At 36.3% G+C, this 22,296-nt stretch overlaps 1 protein-coding gene across 1 annotated transcript; it reads right to left on the reverse strand.

Moving 5' to 3' along the window:
• Positions 1-11,807: 11,807 nt before the first annotated feature.
• Positions 11,808-22,287, reverse strand: LOC143233482 (MFS-type transporter SLC18B1-like). The gene is made up of 10 exons (XM_076469752.1): positions 22,221-22,287; positions 21,232-21,300; positions 20,739-20,826; positions 19,237-19,376; positions 18,978-19,076; positions 17,785-17,876; positions 17,573-17,668; positions 17,260-17,334; positions 16,096-16,189; positions 11,808-12,904 (listed from the first exon to the last, which is right to left on the reverse strand). The coding sequence occupies exons 3-10, from the start codon at positions 20,812-20,814 to the stop codon at positions 12,800-12,802; spliced, it is 777 nt and encodes a 258-aa protein (XP_076325867.1). The 5' UTR covers positions 20,815-20,826; positions 21,232-21,300; positions 22,221-22,287; the 3' UTR covers positions 11,808-12,799.
• Between the last annotated feature and the right edge of the window lie 9 nt (positions 22,288-22,296).

A 22,296-nucleotide genomic window follows, 5' to 3' on the forward strand; every position in this document is an offset into this window, starting at 1 on the left:
AGAAAGTTGACTAATGTTTCTCCTTTTTTTCGAGTGAAGCAGTGCTACAGGCCTATTAGCCTACTCTAGTGATGCAAAATGTTTTGGAAAGTCTGAAAAAAGAGACACTTAAAGAGTATTTAACAAAGTTTAGAATCTTCTCTGATAATCAACATGGTTTCACAAAGGGAAAATCTCGCCTCAAAAATCGTTTGACATTCTTTGAAAAGGTTACTGTTTATGTATACGAGGGTAAAGATATAGATTTAGTGTATCTAGATTTTCAGGAAATGTTTAATATGGTGCCACATAAAAGGCTTTTAACACATTTTATCTACAGGTTTGAGAGATAAGTTAGCAAACTGGATAGAAGAGTGGCTGGATGGAAGAAAGCAGATGGTATTTACAAATGGAGTTCAATTAAACTGGATTAATGTTACAAGTGTGGTACCTCAGGGTTAAATCACAGAACCATTTCTCTTTCTGATTTTCGTCAATGATATAGATGAAGGAATAGTTAATAAATTACTTAATTTGCTGATGATATCAAGGTATTGATTGCTACCAACTTGTATACAGAAGGATTTATATCATTCAGTAAGTTAGTTAAATAAAGATTGGATAGATTTTAATTACACTGAATGTAAGATAATTTATGTGTTATCATAATTTGAATTATATGTATTATTTGGATAGGAATAACTTAACAGTGTCATGAAAGAAAGGGATCTTGGTGTAACGGTTGATCAGTCTCTTAAAACCATTAAAGCAGACTACTGTTGCCAGTTATAGGCCAATATGATTTTAGGTTGTAGCTAAATAAATATTGAATACAAGTCTGAAAAAGGCTATAATTTAATCGTGTAGGTAACATTTGGAATACTGTGTTTAGTCTTTGGTTCCTTATCTCAGAAGGACATTGGACCATTAGAAAGGTTACTAGAGTTATACTTGGAATGATACTTTGTAAGAGGAGATGTGGAAGAGATCTGATTACGGTGGTTAATACTGTTAAGAGTGAGAATGGTAGGATCAGAGGGCACAAATATAAAGTTTGGTTGGGATAAGAGCTATTTTCAGCTGAGGCAGTTTTATTTTTCTAATAGGGAAATCATTTCTGAAATAGGTTGCCTATGAATGTGGTGGAGGCACTAATGTTTTAAGGGAAAAATGGGTAAATATTCAGTACTGTGGAAAAGTGTTAAGAGAATATTTTACCATTCTTTCCATTTGGATTGGTAATTCTTCCATGTCATTAACAAATATGTTTCAACACTAAGGTAATACTTCGTTGCTCCCTGTCGACAATTAAATCAGCCAGGGTGAGAATACTTATCATTTTTTTAGAATTACCATATACCAAGAGCATGTCATAAGGATTATATTTGAATTAACATAAGGTCAAATTTAGGGTCTGAAATAACTGTCATGATACTACATGCAGTGTCTTAACTATATAAAAAGAAGTTAGCATATATATGCTAAAAGAAATCATTTTAGTACCAATCCACAAATATACCCTGATAAAAACTGTGTTTAACACTATATATTAAGTTTTGTTGTCATGCCATGGCCCAAAATGAATAAAAATTCTCAGTATAGTGGGAAGTTTGCATAGAAGCTGTACATGATGCTGGTTGAATTCTCTGACAACTTGCTACAGACTAGAAATGCTCCCCAAACACTGTCAAGTACACCCTATAACGTGAGACCAAGACAGCAACATTTCAAAATAGGAAAGAGAGGCAAAACACCTAAATGCAATGATACTGATGTTAAGTATCTTTGTTTATGCAGCCTTCAGGACAGAAGGAAGACTGGCACTGATGTCAAACATGAGATAAACCACCATGTACCAAATGAAAAAAAACTGTCCAGATCTACAGTATCAAGAAGACTCAATGAAAATGGAATGTTTGGTCATCTAGCAGTTAAAAAACATTTACTTCAATCTCCAAATGTGGTCAAGAGAATGAAATCTGCTAAAATGTACTAAAACTGCACTGTTGTTTATTGAAAAAGGGTCCAAGTTTGAAATACTTGATTAAAAGCATAGGTTGTTATGTTCAGCAGAAGAAAAGTGAAAGATATTTACCTCAATACATAGCACCTACCATGAAGTACTGGAGAGGCAGTATAGTGGTTTGGGATGTTTTTCTGCTGAGACAACAGGGGATATTTGTAAAATAGATGGGATAATGAGCCAGTGCAAGTACCATTGAATATTGATATGTCATGGTATACCTAGTGGTTTATATATTATCAGTAAAGGCTTCTACTACCAAGAAAATAATGATCTCAAAAGCTCATCCAACCTATGCAGAAATTACTTGGCTAAGAAAGAAGCCATTGGAGTCATTTAATGATGCAATGGCCCCGCAGAGCTACAATATCATTGTATTTTTGCAGATAGGAGGATTTAATAGATGAAAAACTTGACAAATCAAAAGTGAATTCCAAAGAAACGTTATGGGAGTGTGTTAGAGACATTTAGAGTACCCCTCGGTGTGGATTCCTGTACGTGGTGAGGGGACCTTCCAGGAAAGGTTCTGTCTTTCAGTTTACCTCCTCTGGGATCTAAACATCCACCCACGTGTTTGCGTGGCGACCCGTGAAGGGGAGGAGAAGATCCTGGTGGTTAAGGGGTTCAACCCTAACACACCACTTTGGCCTTAACTTCCTGTAGACGGGCGGCCTTTGGGTGGCCCCCCTTGGGTCAATCGGCTGGTCCACTTGAGCTAGAGTCAACCAAGTACCAGTGTTGGAAGTTCTCAACGGGTGTTGTGGACATTGTGTCTGATGCTGGTGTTTGGGTATAGTGCTCACGAAACCCTGGCGTTGCTGCAATGTCCTTGCATGACATTGTATTGCGTCCTCTCGTAGGGCTCCATGGTAGGTTGGGTCAGTGGGTACCGAAATTTTCCTTTTTTCCTATGGATCCTCCAACAAAAAATTTAAATAACATGGTGAAAAAACATTCAATAGGTAAACAACCACGTCTTGAAGACTCTGAGCAGCAATCTTCAACATCTGTAACACCTGTACCCTATTTTCTTATATTACATTCTCTTTCAGAAAACCTTTAGGGCAAATGTCCCCCTTTTTTATTCAGAAGGGACTTGCTGGCTCTCCAAAGTCAGTAAAGAAGCTTCGATCTGGAGACATATTGGTTGAAACATCCACATTCAAACACAGTGAACTCCTCTTGAATTCAAAAGCAATTGGGGATGTACCTATTGAGGTTACCCCTCATGCTACCTTGAATTCATCACTAGGAGTTATTGTTGAGAGGGATTTGAAGAACGTCCCCGAGTCAGAGATTCTCACTTGTTTCTCCACTCAAGGAGTTTCTGCAGTGAGGTGCATCTCCACTCGCAAAGACAGAGTTACACTGCCAACATATATCCTCGTTTTGACATTTACATCACCACGTGTACCTGCCACCATCAAGGCAGGTTATCTAATTTGCAGGGTACGGCCGTACATTCCAAACCCTCTTCGATGTTTTCAATGTCAGAGGTTCGACCACTCAAAGACGTCATGTCTTGGTTCCCTGACATGTGGTCGTTGTGGTGGCAAGGACCTCGATGCCTATGAATGTCACACAGAGCCACATCGTGTCAACTGCAATGGTTCCCACCCTTCCTACTTTCGTTCTTGCCCAAAATGGTTGGAGGAAAAAAAGGTGCAGCGTTTGAAAACCACCCATAACATTAGTTATCCTGAGGCTCGGAAATTGCTGTCCGCCATTCCATCTCGGACATATGCTGTTGCACTTCGTTCCACAACTACAGTGGGAGTGTAGACAGATCTCTCTGTACCTTCAAGAGAATCATTTTCAAAACAAATGAAAGGCCTTTTGACCTCCATGGTTAAAAAGGTTGATGATTCGACTTCTACACCCATCTGTTCCTCCCATACAGTCCAACACTTCTCAAGATCCACATCCCTCAGTTTCAAATACAGGCATTTCTTCTGATACATCTTTTTCTCCAACCCCACGATGCAAAACAATCATTCGTTTGCGTCCTCAGTCACTGGAATCCCTTCCAACAACAAATACCTGCCCAATCGACCCAGGGCAGGATCCATGGAGGTCGATAGACCTCCTCCAAATAAGGACAGTAAGGACAAAAGACGTGTTCGTAAACAGAAGGGTTCTTCAGCCACTTCGCCTACCCGTCATTAAAAATGGCCACCTTGATACAATGGAACTGTCGAGGTTTACGTTCTCATCTGGATGATATCAAAACACTGATTGTTTCCTACCATCCTGTATGTCTTTTCCTACAAGAAACATTTCTAAAACCTGCTGATATGGTCACCATTCGGCAGTTTTCTCTGTACAGAAATGACAGGCTGGTTGATGGACGAATACATGGAGGGGTGGCACTATTGGTTGATCAGCATGTGCCCACCCTGTTTTTGTCACTCAACACACCCTTGGAGGCCGTAGCCATCCGTGTTTCCTTGGGTCATACCATCACTGTTTGTTCTGTCTACCTGTCCCCTGGAGAGACATATGATCAATCAGACCTTGATGCTCTCATTGAACAGTTGCCGTCTCCATTTCTAATCCTGGGGGACTTTAATGGACATCATCCCTCAGGGGAAGTGCTGTTATTGATAGGAGGGGTCGCTATGTAGAGTGTATGGTCTCTGATCACAATCTTTCTATTTTTAATACTGGTTCTTCTACTTATTTTCACGCACCTAGTCAATCCTTTACCGCTATTGATCTCTCGGTTTGCTCCCCTTCATTATTTTTCCATTTTTCATCGAGAGTTGACAATAATCCACTAGGCAGTGATCATTTTCCGATCCTTTTGAGAGAGACTGGCCGTGGTCGATGCCACCCTACCCGCGTGCCCCGGTGAAGCTGGATCAGGCAGACTGGTCCACTTTCACTGCTCTCGCAGAACTTGATCCTGCCATCGTAAATCAGCCATCAATAGACGACTGTGTGGCAGCGGTAACTGGCTGTATTATACAAGCAGCTGCTCAGTGTATTTTTAAAACCTCGACACATTTTCCACGATATCCTCGTCCGTGGTTGAATCCTGCTTGCCACTTGGCACGGAAGGCTCAAAAACGGGCCTGGAATACTTTCCATAGATATCCCACACTTTCGAACCGCATTGCTTTCCAACGGGCCCATGCACATGCTAGGTGGGTAAGACGTCAAAGCCAGAAGAAATGTTGGATTAAGTTCACTACTAGCATATTTTCTACCACCAGTTTTAAGGTCATATGGGACAGGATTCGAAAGGTCAGTGGGCACTACAATTCTGTCCCCCTCTCCATCTTACTCTCTGATGGCCAAGAGGTAGCTGATGTCTGGAGCATCACTCATACTCTAGGTGAAAGCTTTTGCCGGGTATCTAGCACTTCTGCTTGTTCCTCCACCTTCTTGGCCATCAAGACTTGGGCAGAGCGTTCACCTCTTTCCTTTTTAACTGACTGTCTTTTTGACTATAATTGTCCCTTTACACTGGTGGAACTGAAAATGGCCCTTCATTGGTCTGGGAAACATCTGTTAGACCTGATGATGTACACTATGACATACTGCGCTATCTCTCTCCTGCTTCTCTTGATATTCTTCTAACTGTTTTTAACTGGATCTGGCAGGAGAATGTTTTTCTTGATACCTGGCACCAGGCTATTATCTTACCTTTCTCTAAACCTGGGAAAGATCCCAAGATTCCTTCACACTACCGTCCAATTGCTTTGACGAGCTGTCTCTGTAAGACCTTAGAGAGGATGGTTAATGCTCGTCTTGATTCGTTCCTCGAATCAAACAACCTCCTCTCGCCCATCCAGTGTGGGTTCCGACGACAGCATTCTACCACAGACCACCTAATTCGACTTGAAACATCAACCACAAAAGCCTTTCTCAAACGCCAACATCTTGTTTCAATATTCTTTGACATTGAGAAGGCTTATGACACAAAATGGTGGTATGGCATTTTGCGAGACCTCCATATATATGGGTTACGTGGCCATTTACCCATGTTTATTAATTTTTTTTAATAAACAGGAGATTCCATTTCGTGTGGGTTCGACATTTTCCCGTTCTTTTGTACAGGAACTTGGGGTCCCTCAGGGCTGTGTTTTGAGTGTCACACTTTTCAGTATAAAGATAAATGCCATCACTGAACAACTCCCTCTCACTGTTGCAAACGGGCTTTATGTTGACGACTTTCACATCTCGTGTCAGTTGTCGAACATAAGATATATTGAGCGGCAACTACAAACTTCTCTCAATCATGTACTGAAGTGGACTACGGCTAACGGCTTTAATTTTTCTTTCTCTAAAAGCGTTTGCATGCACTTTTGCTGCCAACGGTGTATCCATCCTGATCCTGAACTCCGTATCAGTGAAGTTTCAGTCCCAGTAGTCCCTGAGACCAAGTTCTTGAGGCTTATCTTTGGCCATAAGCTGACCTTTATACCACACTTAAAGCAGCTATGGGTCAAATGCACAAGAGCACTAAACATCCTCCATGTCCTCTCTACTGCCAGTTGGGGAGCGGATCGCTGTTCTATGTTAAAGATATATTGTGCTCTTATTCGTTCAAAACTCGACTATGGATCAATGATCTATGGCTCTGCCAGACCCTCGGCCTTAAAGATGCTGGACCCCATTCATCATCAAGGACTTCGACTCTGCACTGGGGCTTTCTGCACCTCCTCAGTTCAGAGCTTATATGTGGAATCTCACGAACCTTCTCTGCACCTTTGCCGTTTGCAACTGTCTTTACTGTATTCTTCGAAACTTTGCTCCTTATTAAAGCATTCCACTTGGGGATGTGTTTTCCTTCCTCAGTGGGCCTTACTTTTTCAAAACAGACGATCTGCTCATTTTGGCCTTCGCATCCAGGTGCAATTGGATGAATTGGGTCTGTCCTTGGAAAACATTGCAGAAAACCACTAGTTAGCCCATCCCCCCATGGCTTATTACAGCCCCCAAATGTGACATTTCTTTAAGTCATCTGAAAAAAGGCAGATACTCCCTATTGGAAGTACCATCTTTTATTTACTGAACATCTTTCGATCAACCTTTCTATTCCAATTGATACAGATGGTTCAAAATTAGTTGACTCTGTGGGCTCTGCCTGGGTTTGTTGCAGTTTGGTGGTTGCGCGCAGAATCCCCTCTACAGCTTTTGTGTTCACTGATGAACTGTACGCCATATCTCTTGCCCTGGATCATATTGAAGCTGAGCAGTACTCCGACTGCACTGACTCCCTTGGTTCTCTGCTGGCCTTGGAATCACTTCACGTTGGCTCACACCCTGTTCTCACTGATATTTAAAACCGATTGGCCATTTCTCATTAACATCTACTTCTATCTAGTTTTTCTGGATACCAGGCCACGTTGGTATTCGCGGGAATGCGCTTGGAGACATGGCAGCTAAATCTATCTGCTCTGGCACTATCACCACTGTGCCTATTCCGTACATGGACTATGGTCATGTAATCAAGGCTCGGCTCCGTGCCAGCTGGCAGTCCACTTGGAGTGAGCAACGTGACAACAAGCTTTTTCAAATAAAACCCTCTATTGGGCTTTGGCCGTCTAGCTTCCGTAAGGTTCGGAAGTTGTTCTAATTAGACTATGCATTGGTCACAGATTTTTAACTCATCGTTTTCTTTTATCTGGAACTGATGCATCAGTGTATTGTTTGTGTGACACTCAAATCATTGTAAGCCACATTTTACTTTCCTGCCATCGTTACGACTCTCAACGACGGCACTATTTTAAACATGTTTTGTCCCAGGATTTGTCTGTAACATTGGACAGTGTTATTGGTGATGGTGACACTGTCCACCTTGATAAAGTTTTTAGTTTTTTAATGGCCATTAATCTTTTTAACCTCATTTAAGTGTTTGATATTTATTCATTACAGCTTTTTAATTATGGTTCCCTTTTCATAGTCTCAATTTCTCTAGTTCAATTTGACATTGTAAAATGGCCAGAACATTAAATAACTTGACACCAGGACTGGAAAGGCCAACTTCAGGTGACTAACGCTGCTGTTTGAACTATCCATTTTAACTACTCGTTAGTCGTCCTGGCGAGTTGTTATTACACTTTTTTGCTGCATGTCATTTAACACTTTCATTACTTTACCTTTTAGTACTGGCCATAATGACACATAACCCGGAACCAGGACTGGAAAGACTAACTTCAGGTGACTGACGATGGTTCTTGCACTTACCTGTTAGTGTTCCTGGCGGGTTATGATCATTACCATTTTGCTACAGGAAGTCCTTTACAACTTTGTAGACTGGATGTCAACATCGGTTTTATGCCATTTTATGTTTTAATTGCTGTTTTGTTTTTACCTTTGTTTCCTTTTACAAATTTTACTACATTTACTTTACTTTTACCTTTTTACAGGACATTTGGCTAATTTTTATTACGATTTTGCTATATGTCTTTTAACACTTTTCTTATTTTACCTATTGATAATGGCTGTTATGACAACATAACCCGGAACCAGAACTGGAAAGGCAAACTTCAGGTGACTGACGGTGGTTCTTGTACTTACCTGTTAGTCTTCCTGGCGGGTTATGATCATTACCATTTTGCGAAAGAAAGTCCTTTACAACTTCTCTTACTCTGCTTTCTCTCTTAACATTGTAGACTAGGTGTCAACATTGATTTTATACTTTTTCTGTTTTTCAATGATGTTTTGCTTTACCTTTATTCTCTTTTATGTATTTTACTACATTTGATTTATTTTTACCTTTTTACCGGACGTTTGGCGCAGATAGCCTAGCTGCTTTGTGCCATAAAATACTAAATCAATCAATCAGAGTAAATTCTGAAAAGGCACTTTAACTATGTTGCAACAATGCCTAAAAATCCATTTGCAGTTAAATAAAAAGTGAGACAAAAAATATTAACTGTTTGACTCAACTCAAACAATATTAATAAGATGTTGATGTTTCACCTGTGATTTATCTTCCATTGTTCTTTGAAAGTAGCCCTGAAATCTAATTCTTGACTTTGTGATAGCAGTTTTTTGTACAGTAATGTGTGAATTATAGGGCTCTCCAAGTTGTTTTTAAGTAATGTCAGTTTACTTTAGTGGAGGAGATGGCCTAGATGGATCAAGAGGTCCCTTAATATTATGTTATTTCTTCTAGATTTAGTAATGGGGTTGTTTGATACAGTTACTGCTAACTAGTTACTTGTGTTTTTTGTAATCAATCACCAAATACAATGTATTCTTAAGTGGTCACTTTTAAGGTTAGTTATGAATCGTTACATACAATGTGTTGTTAACTGTTGACTTCTACATTTAGTAATGAATCTTTGTTCACAGTATATTGTTAAATGATCACTTATATATATTTAGTAATGAATCTCTGAATACAGTATATTGTTAATTGGTGACTTCTACATTCAGTAATAAATCTTTGTTTATGGTATATTTTTAATTGGTGTTTTCTACACTCAGTAATGAATCTTTGCTTACCGTATGTTAACTGATTAATTCTACATTCAGTAATTAATCTTCCTTTACGGTATAAATGTTAACTGATCACATCTACCTTTAGTAATGAATCTTTCGATACATTTTATTGTTAGCTGGTGACTTCTACATTCAGTAATGAATCTTTGTTTATGGTATATTGTAAATTGGTGTCATCTACACTTAGTAACATTATGTAACATAAATTTTGTTCCTGGATAGCAAGTGTTATTTCTTAATTGCTTATGTTGTAAAAGAACAGAAAATGGTCATTATTCCCTTCAAACTTTGCTTTTGTGACCTGGATAATGAAATTTAGAAATTAACCTATTTTCAATGTAAAAATGGACAAATTTGCACATTTTTATTTGCATGAGGTCTGAATAAAATAAGATATGAATCAAAATTTACATGTATTTAAACTAAAGTTAAACAAAAATGAACAAAAAATTTTAGAAGTGAGTAGTTTTTCGAGATTTGTGACTGTAATGTAAATCACTTTCATGTATCAGCCCCCAAACATAGTCTCCCATCATGTTTTCCTTATATGCTCATTAGAAGTAGTGTCCAAAGTCCAGTATATCTTGGTGGAAGTGCTCACCTTGCTTTTCTGAGTATGCTTCCATGTTCTCTTTGAATTTATCAAGATGAGTGTCAAGGATATGGACTTTCAGAGACATCCTACAACCCCTTTTGCCATAGTTCTTCACCAGAGCCTCAACCAGTTCCACATAATTTTCGGCCCTGTGATTGCCCAAGAAGCCCTGAACCATTGCGACAAAGCTGCCCCAAGCTTTTTTTTCTTTCCTACTGAGGTTCTTGGGGAATTCTGTACATTCCAGAATCTTCTTTATTTGTGGTCCAATGAAGACACCAGTTTTGACCTTTGCCTCAGAGAGCTTAGGGAAAAAGTCTCGAAGGTACTTGAAGGCTGCAGACTTCTTATCAAGAGCTGTGACAACTTGTTTTGTAAGACCCAATTTTATGTGCAGTGGTGAGAACAACACCTTCTGGAGGTCCACTAGTGGCTCACACTTGACATTGTGCCTCCCCACAGAGAACTCGTTCTGTTGTGACCAGTTGTTTCTGTTGTAGTGTGCAGCGATGACCCCGCTATCCCAAAGGCAAAGATAACAGGGAAACTTGGTAAAGCCTCCATGGATAGGTCTATGTATACTCTTAAGCAGCTAGAACTAAACTGCAGTTGTGAGTGGTGAGCCCCTGTATAAATTCTAAAAGGTTCTCGAAAATTCGCATGAGTTCTACAACATTCTAGAAAATTCTTGTAAGTTCGAGAAAATTCTTTTTCAGCTACTTAGCACTGAATGTTCCTAGAATGTTCTGGAAAATGGGTAAATTTGAAAATTTCATTACCCAGGTCACAAAAGCTAAGTTTGAAGACAAAAAAAGGTCTTTTTCCATTTACTTTAGGCATACGCATTTGGGAAATAACACTTTCTGCCCAGGAACAAGAAAAAGTAAAAATTTTGTTGCATCGTGTAATTAATCATTCCTTACCATATACTGTTAGCTGATTAATTCTACATTTACTAATGAATCTTTGGATACAGAATTGTGTTAACTGGTGACTTCTACCTTCAGTAATGAATCTTTGTTTACAGTATAAATGTTTAGTCACTTCTTTCAGTAATGAATATTTGGATACAGTATATTGTTAACTGGTCACTTCTGTTTTTAGTAATTAATCATTGTTTAGAGTATATTGTTAACTCATCACTTCATTTAGTAATGAATCATTGTTTACATTACAAAATGTTAACTGGTCACTTCATTTAGTAACAAATTTTGAATACAGTATATTGTTAACTGGTCATTCCACATTTAGTAATGAATCTTCCTTTACTGTATATTGTTAAGTAGTTACTTCATCATTTAGTTATGAATCTTCCTTTACTGTATGTTGTGAATTAATTATTTCATTACTGTATATTGTTAACTGATTAATTCATCATTTAGTTATGAATCTTTCTTTACCGTATATTGCGAACTGATTACTTCATAATTTAGTAATTTGTTGACTGAAAATTAACTGAGTAGTTCATCATTTAGAAATGAATCTTTCTTTACTGTATATTAACTGATTACTTCACTTAGTAATGAATCTTTGTTTACTGTATATTAACTGATTAGTTCATCATTTAGTAATAAATATTTGTTGACTCTACATTAACCGATTTGTTCAGCATTTAGAAATGAATCTTTCTTTACTGTATATTAACTGATTACTTCACTTAGTAATGAATCTTTGTTGACTCCATATTAACTGATTAATCCATCATTTAGTAATAAATCTTCGTTGACTGTATATTAACTGATTAGTCCATCATTTAGTAATGAATATTTTATTTACTGTATATTGTTAAATTATTACTTCATCATTTAGTAATAAATATTTCTTTACTATATATTCTCAACTGATTATTGTATACATTTATTAATCACTTAGTTTAAAAACACTGAAGAGTAACTAAATATTTTTACATAAAATGGTCATAGGGTTTATGAATAATCAAACAGTTTCTATTTGAAGTTCACTGACATAAAATTACCTTGAAGTCCTTTTTATGTTTTTGTTTTTTAGAAAAATATATAACAACTGAAATTGTACAGAACACATCTATTTTGTTACATTGTAAAGTAACAGTGTGGGAGAAGTTTGAAAATAATCATTTCTACTTGGATCAGGACAACATTTACTCAGAAGTTCTGGTCATAATGGACTTTGACAACATTTAGTTAAATTTTGAATTCTACATTGATACATTGTTAGTATGAACAATCATAGATATTTTAATTAGCTTCTTTGCTTTTGGTTGTACTTGTTCACTGTCAATAGTAGTTCTGCAAACAGTGACTTTACTGGACAGTCCTGGGTCAGATGGAGTTGATGTACAGGTTTAACCCAGATTCATATGCTTTTAGTTGTATGCGTTCACCTTTAGTAATAATTCTGTAAAAAAGGACTTTACTAGACAATTCTGGGTTACATGGAGTTGATGTACAGGTTTTAACCAGATTCACATACTTTTAATTGTAGTTGTTCACCTTCAATAGCAGTTCTGTAAACATGTAAAAAAGGGCTTCATTAGACAGTCTTCAAATACATGGAGATTTTGTACAGGTTTTAACCAGATTCATATACATTTAGTTGTATACTAGATAGTTTTGGGTTAGGTGGAATTGATGTACAGGTTTTAACCAGATTCACATACTTTTAGTTGTACTTGTTCGCTTTCAGTAGCAGTTCTGTAAACATGTAAACAAGGACTTTACCAGACAATCCTGGGTGAGATGATGTTGGTGTATATAACACGATTCTTATGAATTGTGATATACAGTTGAGAGAACAGGAATTTTCTCTTCTTCTATGAATCTTGTCCTCTTCCGTGTTAACCATGATGAGTGACCAACAGTAACCACAAACTACAGAAAAAACAAAAAAGAAACACCGAATATTCACTAAACTGATCCTATTGGAACACCAGCATGTAATAACACTGAAATATTTTTGTGGCAACATAATAAAAACATTGGAATTCAATGTGTTATTCTTTGTTGAAGATAGGGAGACTTACACAGGATATTTATTAAACATGAAACTGATTGTAGACAGAACAGGAGAAAGTGTAGGAGAAACATTTTTGTGTTTGTAGGGAGGGAGAGTTCAGATTTTGAAAGAAGGAAAATAATTTATAATGTTAAAAGCAGCATGAAAAATATTAAACATGTAGGTTTAGCATGTAATTTGATTATAGTACTTGCATACACTTAGTTCATTTTTATTTTAACTAAATAATACTGAATGAAGTTTAAATGAGAATTACAGTCATAATTCTACTGAAAATTACAAAGTTTTAAACCCACTTGGAGAACAAGTTCACCTACTGTCTTGAAGTTGCAGAACCTTTTACTTTTCAGAACCAAACTGGAGGTGAAAGCTTTCCTTCTGCTAACATTTTTCAAATTATAACAAACTGACTTCCATGGAAGAATGGGGCTTCAGGTTATACAGGGGTGTCAAACAGCAGCTGGCTACATTGGCATGTTGGAGAGAGTATCCTTATTGACTAAAGGCCCTCACTTGTGTGGAAATTACTGGATCTTTCAGCAGGACAAAGCTGCAATCCACAATGCCCACAGGACAAAGGACTTTTTCATGGTGAATAACGTGATTCTTTTGGATCATCCAATGTGTTCACCCGAACTGAACCCCATAGGAAATGTTTGAGGGTGGATAGCAAAGGAAGTCTATAGAAATGGATGTCAATTCCAAACAGTGCATGATCTTCATGAAACCATCTTCACCACTTGGAATACCATTCCAGCCAGCCTTCTGCAAATGCTTATATCAACCATGCCAAAGCAAATCTTTTAAGTTATTCACAATGACAGCCATGCAACTCACTACTGAGACCTCTTGTTGAACATTTCCTACCCTGTTTAGGACTTCTTTTTGGTATGGTCTTAAACTTTTGACCAGCTAGTATTTATGCTAATTTCATTGTGTTCACATTTTCCCTATTAAATGCTAAAAAAGTTTTTTTTTTTTTCCTTTTCTCATCTTTCGAAGCTCCACTCAAATAAGTGGTTGAGTCTAACAACGCAAAATGCATATTTTTTCTTTATGTTCATTGGCCTTAAGGTTTTGGCCAGCAGTGTATACTAAAAACTTGGCATACACTGGGTGATAGTCAGGTAACTTTGTAGGAAGAGGCATTGGTGAAAGTAGTGCTTTCTGTTACCTGCTTTCAGCATTCAGCTCTTAATGTCCCTCCAAGGTGTTTTATGTGATTAATTAGTACACAGTCAATGGCCACAGAAATATTTTACAGTCTGAAGTTGAAAGGTCACAGGTTAAAGTAGGAAGTAGGTATGACTCAAGAAACGGCTCTTGATACAAGCATTATGGTGGCTGTTGGAGTAGAAGTTTCAGTGGTTTTGTTTATTACTGTAGTACTGGCAGACAATTTTTTCCATTGCATTCCTCCATTGAGACTGCCAGAGGACTCTCAGATATATAAGACATTTGTGAGACCTCCTTCCCATACATTGTGTGCATGTTCTCATAGAAAAGTTAGTCTTTTTCCAGTGTGAGAATCTGGTGCCATCTATGAATATAGTTAACTTGAGTCAGTATTTGTAAATACTAAAAAAAAAGATTGATAATGGGGAATTGAAGGGCTGTGAAATCCCCATTCACATACCACTTATTCTAAATTATCATCCTACAATGTTTGGTTGAGACTAGCTGGCCCAATTATCTAGAAGTAATTAGATATTGGCCAGATACAGATATTCATAGTTTATACATATACAGATGAGAGTACCATTTTGACACATAAACAGTACATTCACAGTTTACTAATAACCAAACAGTCTCCCACTCCAGAAATAATGTTGTTGTTTTTTTAAACACACATGAAAGGGTGTTACTATTAGTGTATTCTTTGCAATAATTAAGACAGAAAAACATCATATTTAAAAACACCTGAGATCTCGGCTCTTGGAATTGCATTCTGCTACTGGGAAGGAAACTGGTGATGAGAGTTGTTTGGGATGTTTTTTCAGGGATGGGTTATGCTCAGTCAATAAAGTTCATTGATCTGGTAGTAACCACATTTTCAAGCCTATGTTTTGTCACTGAACTTGACTGGATAGAAGCCTCATCTTTCATTGGAACACTGTCTTGTCTGGTGAGGTAGTCATTGTGGAAGAAGAAAAAATGGTGTAGCACTGATCCATACCTTGGTATAACATGATAAGGTATTGTTCACCCACCCTTGAGCACCCCACATGACAGCAGAAATATTCCAGTACTTTTTCATGTGTTGCAGATGATTTAACAAAAATTCCTGAAAGGATAGGTGACAAAACCAAGTATATCTACTGCCCAAAAATTGTGGTGGCAGAATCATGTGTCTGTTGTCTAAGAATTATAGTGGCAAAATCAGGTGTGTTTACTGTACAAGAATTGTGCTGACAAAATTGGGCATGTTGACAGCCCAAGAATTGTAAGAAAATATGAGTTCCAGAAGATTGAAGGGTATGATAGCATCCATGAGGCTTACTGCTGTCACCACTGTTCTTGAATTGTACAATAGCCTAACATACAATACTACCTGAATTAAGGTGTGGCTTCTGTCCAGCTACTCTAATCCAGACTAAAGTAACAGGTACCTCCTTTCTACATAGTAACTATAAAGTAGCTTGTGAGGTAATGCATCTGTTCTCATGTTCCTTAAGATGGTCCTTCTTAACACAGTACAAACAAATCATTTTGTTGGCTCAAGCTGTGCAGAAACAGTTCTGAAATTGCTGGAATTATATTCACTACAGACAGCTGATCTGGAAATTTATACTACACTGACCTCTCTCCCATTATCCAATTATGAAACTTTGTTTTAAATACGTATAGTTCACAGTGTTATTTCTTGATGTTATGGAGTTTTGTACACATTTCCTTCAGTAAGTTCTATGAATAATAAATACAGTTATATTTTAAAAGTTTAGTGAAGTTGATACCACACACTATGTTGGAAAGACTTTGTAAAGGCTTAAAAACAATGTGGTGAAATGTGTTCAATAGACACAACAGTTAAGCATTGTAAACTTACAATGGCCATTTCAATTCCTAACAGAACCATGGTTCCAGTTTTGTAGCCTACTTTTTCTAGTAAAACTCCACCTATTGATGGTCCAATGAATTCACTGTGGGAAGAAACAAAGATGTTAGTATAGAGGACAGAAGGATATGAACTTGATTTATTCCAGCCATGAAACAATAATAGTATGATTTCTTTCCTAATTTTACTTTAAAAAATCTACACTTAAGACATGTTGGGCTTTCAAAATTTCCACTCACTTTTAAACCATATCTTTTGAAAGTATTATACTGTATGAAGAAATAAGTTCTATGAATAATAAATAGAGCCCATAGATGAATCTAGATATTGAACTAAACACAAGATTAAAGAAGTCAAAAGATATATCTGTAATCAATGGAAAAATTAAGATGAACATGGGAAAAAGTTATCTGCAATTAACTTATTTTTAAAACTAAAATATTTGCTTCTACAAACCTGAGCCTGCTAAAACAGCTGTTACTACTCACCCAAGTCTGTTCACACAATTATTACTACTTACTAAATATTGTTCACACAGTTCTCAATATTTACATGTGACTTAACACAGCTGTTACCACTGGCTTGAGACTGTTGACACAGCCATAACTATCTATCCAAGACTGTTCATACAGCTGTTACTACTGATCCAAGGCTGTTCATACAATTGCTACTACTTACCTGAGAGTGTTCACATAGTTGTCAATACTTACATGAGACTTTACACAGCTGTTACTTTCTACTCAAGGCTGTTAACACAGCGTTTACTATTTCTCCAAGACTATTAACACATTTGTTAGTATCTATTTGAGATTGTTAACACAGCTGTTACTGCCTGCCTGAGAGTGTTAACACAGCTATTTAACCTATATGTGACTGTTAACACAGTCGTTAGAGTCTGTATGACACTGTTAATGCAACTGCTACAACCTACCTCAGACTGTTAACACAGCTATTACTACCTACCCAAAATTGTTAACACAGTCATTAGAGTTTATAAGATGCTGTTAATGCAACTGTTACTACTTACCAGAGACTGTTAACACAGCTGTTACTACCTATCCAAGACTATTAACACAGCTGTTACTACCTATCCAAGACTATTAACATAGCTGTTACTACCTACCAGAGAGTATTAACACAGTTGTTACGACCTACCCAAGACTGTTAACACAGTTGAAAGCACCTGCAACTGTTGCTATGGTTGGTATATCATCAGGAAAGCCTCGTGATCTGATAATGGAAGAAAATTTCAAGCTATATTTTCGATAAATGTACGGTAAACTTTGAAACGTTTTTAGTAACATCAGGTACTGTTATAACTGGTGGTATAATTAATTTCAAAAGTTCCACGGTAATGAAATATCAAATCTGTCAGAAGCTGATTATTTTACTTCAGGAGTTCTTTGCAAAGAATAAAGGGTGTATTAAATAAAACTATTAAAGATATATATATCGTATAATGCCTTACATTGTATGTTTTAAGGAATGGTTGAATCCCACCACAAGCTTGGCTGCTGAGCCTAATCCCAACGGTACTTGAGATACAATCACCATCCACAGGCAGCTGGTATCGAATAACATAACGAAGAGTCACGAATTTGCTTATGAATGTATTCGTTACTTAACCAACAAATAAAATCACAGCCAAAACTTTAACATAAGATTATTATAATTACTTACGTTTCCGTTGAAATAAATGGAGCTGGTCCCAGTAGTAAACTCGTTGCTCCATAGAGGGCACTGGCCAAGAACAAAGGCGCACGGGAATTAGGCTGTTGAAACATTTTTTTATAAATATCAGCTTCTATTCCCGGTTTTAAAATGTTCACTACGTACATTTGTCACGTGCTTCATGTTATCTGATTACATTTCATGTTGTTTTTTATAATCTAAAAACAAAGAAAATATTCAAAAACTCAGCGTTTTATTTCTGTCGGATTGCTCTGGAATATGTTTTTAAATCTACAAGCAGTATCAATGCAATTAATTCTAAGACTTTCTCGTTTCATACGAGTTTCTGTTTGACTGATTTAGTCAACTGCACTTCTTTCCATCTAGTGTTTAAATTATCTTTCATCAAAACCCCCTAATCCATAACAAGCATTTTTAGTTACATGTATTGTCAAGACGGCTGGTTTGGGTATTGAAACTTTAGTTAAAATAAAATACAGAACAACGTTTCGACCTTCTTAGGTTACCTTAAGGTTAGCCTAACTGACAAAAACTGTTACAGCTGATATAGATTATGTTGGTCATGTGTGATTTTTAATAAATTTTATTTGTGTTATAAAACGTCAGAATTAGAGTAAGAATTATGCTCCAAGTCAATCCATATATTTTTGTTGTTTAATGCCACTCAGTACCACAGATCTGAACGTATCTTTATGATCTAATTGTATGAATATTTTTTTGTCGGAAGAAGCTGTTGGATACTGTTCCTAAACACGATAAATTTTGGATGGAATCACAATAACTAAGCGTCCCCAAAATCAAGATGTAATTCATATACATTCCGTTCCACAGCGACTTTATATTGGATGTGGCTGTCACGTGACTTGCTGATTTTGATATATGTGTTATACTGAAATATATATTCCAATTAAGTAGAAATATAACAATGTTAGTGGAATAATAATAATAAGAGTCACGAGCCGAAAAACAATTGTATTTTAACAACGGTAACATTTTCTCAACAATACTAGCTACACCTAAGCCAGTAACGAACATTTTTTTATATTCTTAGACTAACACACCATTCTCTTAAACAACTCACTTTATTACCACATGATACAGTATTCGGGCAACAGGCTGAAGTGTAAATATTCCTTGTGTTAAACATGTATTACATTTTTCCTTTACGCATATGTACTTACCATTTTGTCGGAAACATATCCCCAAAATAAAGTACCACAGACATACACTCCGCCGGAAATAATAAATATCAGCCCTATTGTGGAATGCTTCAAGTCGAACTGATTGAAGAAAAAGCCATATAAACACCGTTGTCGTAATAAAATAGTTCCAAATTTCTAATAATTTAAAACATTAATATTTAACATTATAAGTTAAAAGTAGGAGGAGCCAGAGAGAAACAAGTCAAATTAGATCAGGTATTTTTAGTAGATTACATACCTGTCTAATGTGTGGCTCTAGTGTAGCTTCGTTAAACCCAATAAACAGAAGTCCTGTTAAGATATTAAGCATATCCACGAAAAACCCAAAGTCCAGAATTACTCTGAAAAAATTTCCACTTTCTTCTTCAAACGTTTGTTCTGAAATAAGTTTATCTGCCTTTAATTAATAAACAGTCGTTTCACTATAATTAACGTTATACTACTGGTATCCTTTTAATTTTAGATCCAATTACTATAAAAAGTTATTATTCACATTTAAACCCCAGTGACTGAGCTGTAGGTTTGAAAGTTTGTAACGCTAAAAACCGGATTTCGTTGCCCTTGGTTGACACAGTGCAGATGGCTCATTTTGCAACTTTATGCTTAACAAACAAACATATTTTTCAGTGTTAGTCGGATATAGTTTCAATTCCCTCTTCTCGTTTTTCACCATTTAGTATGAACAGATTTCACTTTGGAGTATGTCTTTAGGATTTATAACTACAAGATGGCAGGAAGATCGTTTTGTTTAATATTTAAAACCGCATGAAAGTTTGTTTGTTTTGGAATTTCGCACAAAGCTACTCGAGGGCTATCTGTGCTAGCCGTCCCTAATTTAGCAGTGTAAGACTAGAGGGAAGCCAGCTAGTCATCACCACCCACCGCCAACTCTTGGGCTACTCTTTTACCAACGAATAGTGGGATTGATTGTAACATTATAACGCCCTCACGGCTGGGAGGGCGAACATGTTTGGCGCGACGCGAATGCGAACCCGCGACCCTCAGATTACGAGTCGCACGCCTTAACGCACTTCGCCATGCCGGGCCCCGCATGACAGGATCGACCTTTTCTTTAGAATTTACAACCACGGGATAATATGATAGGAGTTTCATATAAATGTATTTACACCCAGGAGATAATAAGATAGGAGTTTCATATAGTATTTACAACCAGGAGATAAAAAGATAGGAGTTTAATATAGTATTTACAACCGAAGATGATTTTAAAAAATTCTCAGTTAAAAAAGAGTACAAAGTCTACTTCATGTTCTGATAACAAAATTGGTTTATTCGTTTAATAACAAGTTCTATAAATTTTACACACTAACCTAATGTTATTCGAGCAATAGGCCTAACTTTCAAATAACGCTAAACAGCTACTTGGTAATGTTTTCCCTTCTCTACGTCATATGCTCGTACTTCTAGTATTTCGATGAAACACAAACTCAATATTCACCAGAATGACTAGCTGGTTAGAGTAAAAGACAAGCCAACAAATTCGTCAAGTCAATATTGAATCAACCGATAGTAAAAAACAATTCGATTATTTTCTCCAGCCCATTTAGTGTTCTATGCGATTGAACTACATTCCTAGGCTTTCAAAGAAGGTTCTAGTCATTAGCCCACGTCTGTAACACTAGTTTAAAACTACGTCCAATCAAACAGCAGTACAAAACTTAAGACTTAAAACAACGGATGCAACAATACGTGTGTGAATAACAATAATACATTATAACTTACCTGATTCTGGTAGATACAAGAAAAGTATTAAGGTAAGCGTCATCAAAATTCCTCCAAGAACAAAAAATGGAACCATATACCCTCCTATCTGAAATTATGTAAATTTTAGGACCAACTTATCAATGTTTTTAATGAAATGCACTCCAAGTTTTAAAAATCCATCTTGAATTAAAGTAAAAAGAAATTTGCCAACAGCAAAAAAATATAAAACGGGCAAAAATGAAGCTTGTTTTATATATATATATATATACATTTATAAGATAAAGAATTAATGCTTGCTACAAAATTAAAATGAGATACCATGCAACGGATAAACATCATCTTAATGGACGTGCTGTTCTTTTCATCTTCATAACAACACGTATACACATATTATTTTAATAACAAAAACATGAACAGATCTCAGATATTTTAAAATAGATTTATAAAGGTCTCTAAATATATATTTAGGTTTATTAAAATTGCACAAAAATGTATGAATAACAAATGTCACCTCATAAAGGAGGCCTCCAACTGCTGGCCCAATTGCTGTACCAAATCCATATGACAGTTCAATGGAAGCCTAGCAATTCAATTTTAATTACATGAAAACCTTTCATTTGACATTTTAAAAATTAGGCTCAAAATAACAAAGCTGTTTAAAACATAATTAAAAGTACATATTAAATAAAATATCAAAAATGTTGAGACTTAATTTCATTACGTAAAATTAGTACTACAAGTACCGTATATTTCAGTGATTTTTTTTAAAGATGCCACTATGTAACGTGCTACATCGAATACAACCAACAGAAAAATGTTTACACAAGAAAATACCAAAAAAATACGATAATATTTTATCTTTTGTTGGCAGATTCATGTAAATTATATTGTGGAAATAATTTAACGTCTAGTCTACATAACAATAACAAATTATTTAGTCCTTTGTTTCTTTACAGGCTTGTACATTTCGTGATTTGTTCTAGGTCTGCGTTTGTAGCCTCTCTGCTATCAGCGCAGATAGCCCTCGAGTAGCTTTGCACGAAATTCAAAACAAAGTAGCTTCGCTAACTGTGCTATAAAAACAACTTGTATAAAGAAGCTTAATATACGCTATAGGTAACACAGATCCAAAAATGTAAACGCACTAATCAATTTACTCAACAGGGTAGCTCACCCGTGTTTATAGTTAATTGTGATTATAGATAATTTGCAAATATGTTCAAGTTGGAAAATATATCGTTTACCAGTCGATCTGATATTTGAATAGAAAAAAGGTACATTTAATGTCATGATATTACGAAATATGTTGAGATGTATTGGCCAATGTATTCGATGTACTAAACTATTGTTCGCATACAGTGTATACACTAGTGAACATTCAAAAATATTAACAATAAGTAAGATTTTACAATGCTTTTCATATATTGTCAAACTCTACGACACTGTATATTCAGCTTTTACAATTATCCATAATAAACATATTATATCATTTTTACATACAAATGCAGTTGCTCGACGTTTATCAAACTCTGCTCCAACAATGGTATACCCAACAGTGAAAATAGCAGCGGCTCCA

The sequence above is a fragment of the Tachypleus tridentatus genome, chromosome 12, assembly GCF_004210375.1.
Source record: "Tachypleus tridentatus isolate NWPU-2018 chromosome 12, ASM421037v1, whole genome shotgun sequence".
Lineage (NCBI taxonomy): Eukaryota > Metazoa > Arthropoda > Merostomata > Xiphosura > Limulidae > Tachypleus > Tachypleus tridentatus.

Bases quoted from the DNA above. Each gene is read 5' to 3' on its own strand.
- LOC143233482 (XM_076469752.1), bottom strand. From the start codon at position 20,814: ATGGTTCCATTTTTTGTTCTTGGAGGAATTTTGATGACGCTTACCTTA. The intron at 19,377-20,738 runs GTAAGTTATAAT...AACTTATTTCAG, and splicing joins CTTGTATCTACCAGAATCAG to AACAAACGTTTGAAGAAGAA. The intron at 12,905-16,095 runs GTAAGTTTACAA...TTTTTTCTGTAG, and splicing joins TAGGAATTGAAATGGCCATT to TTTGTGGTTACTGTTGGTCA.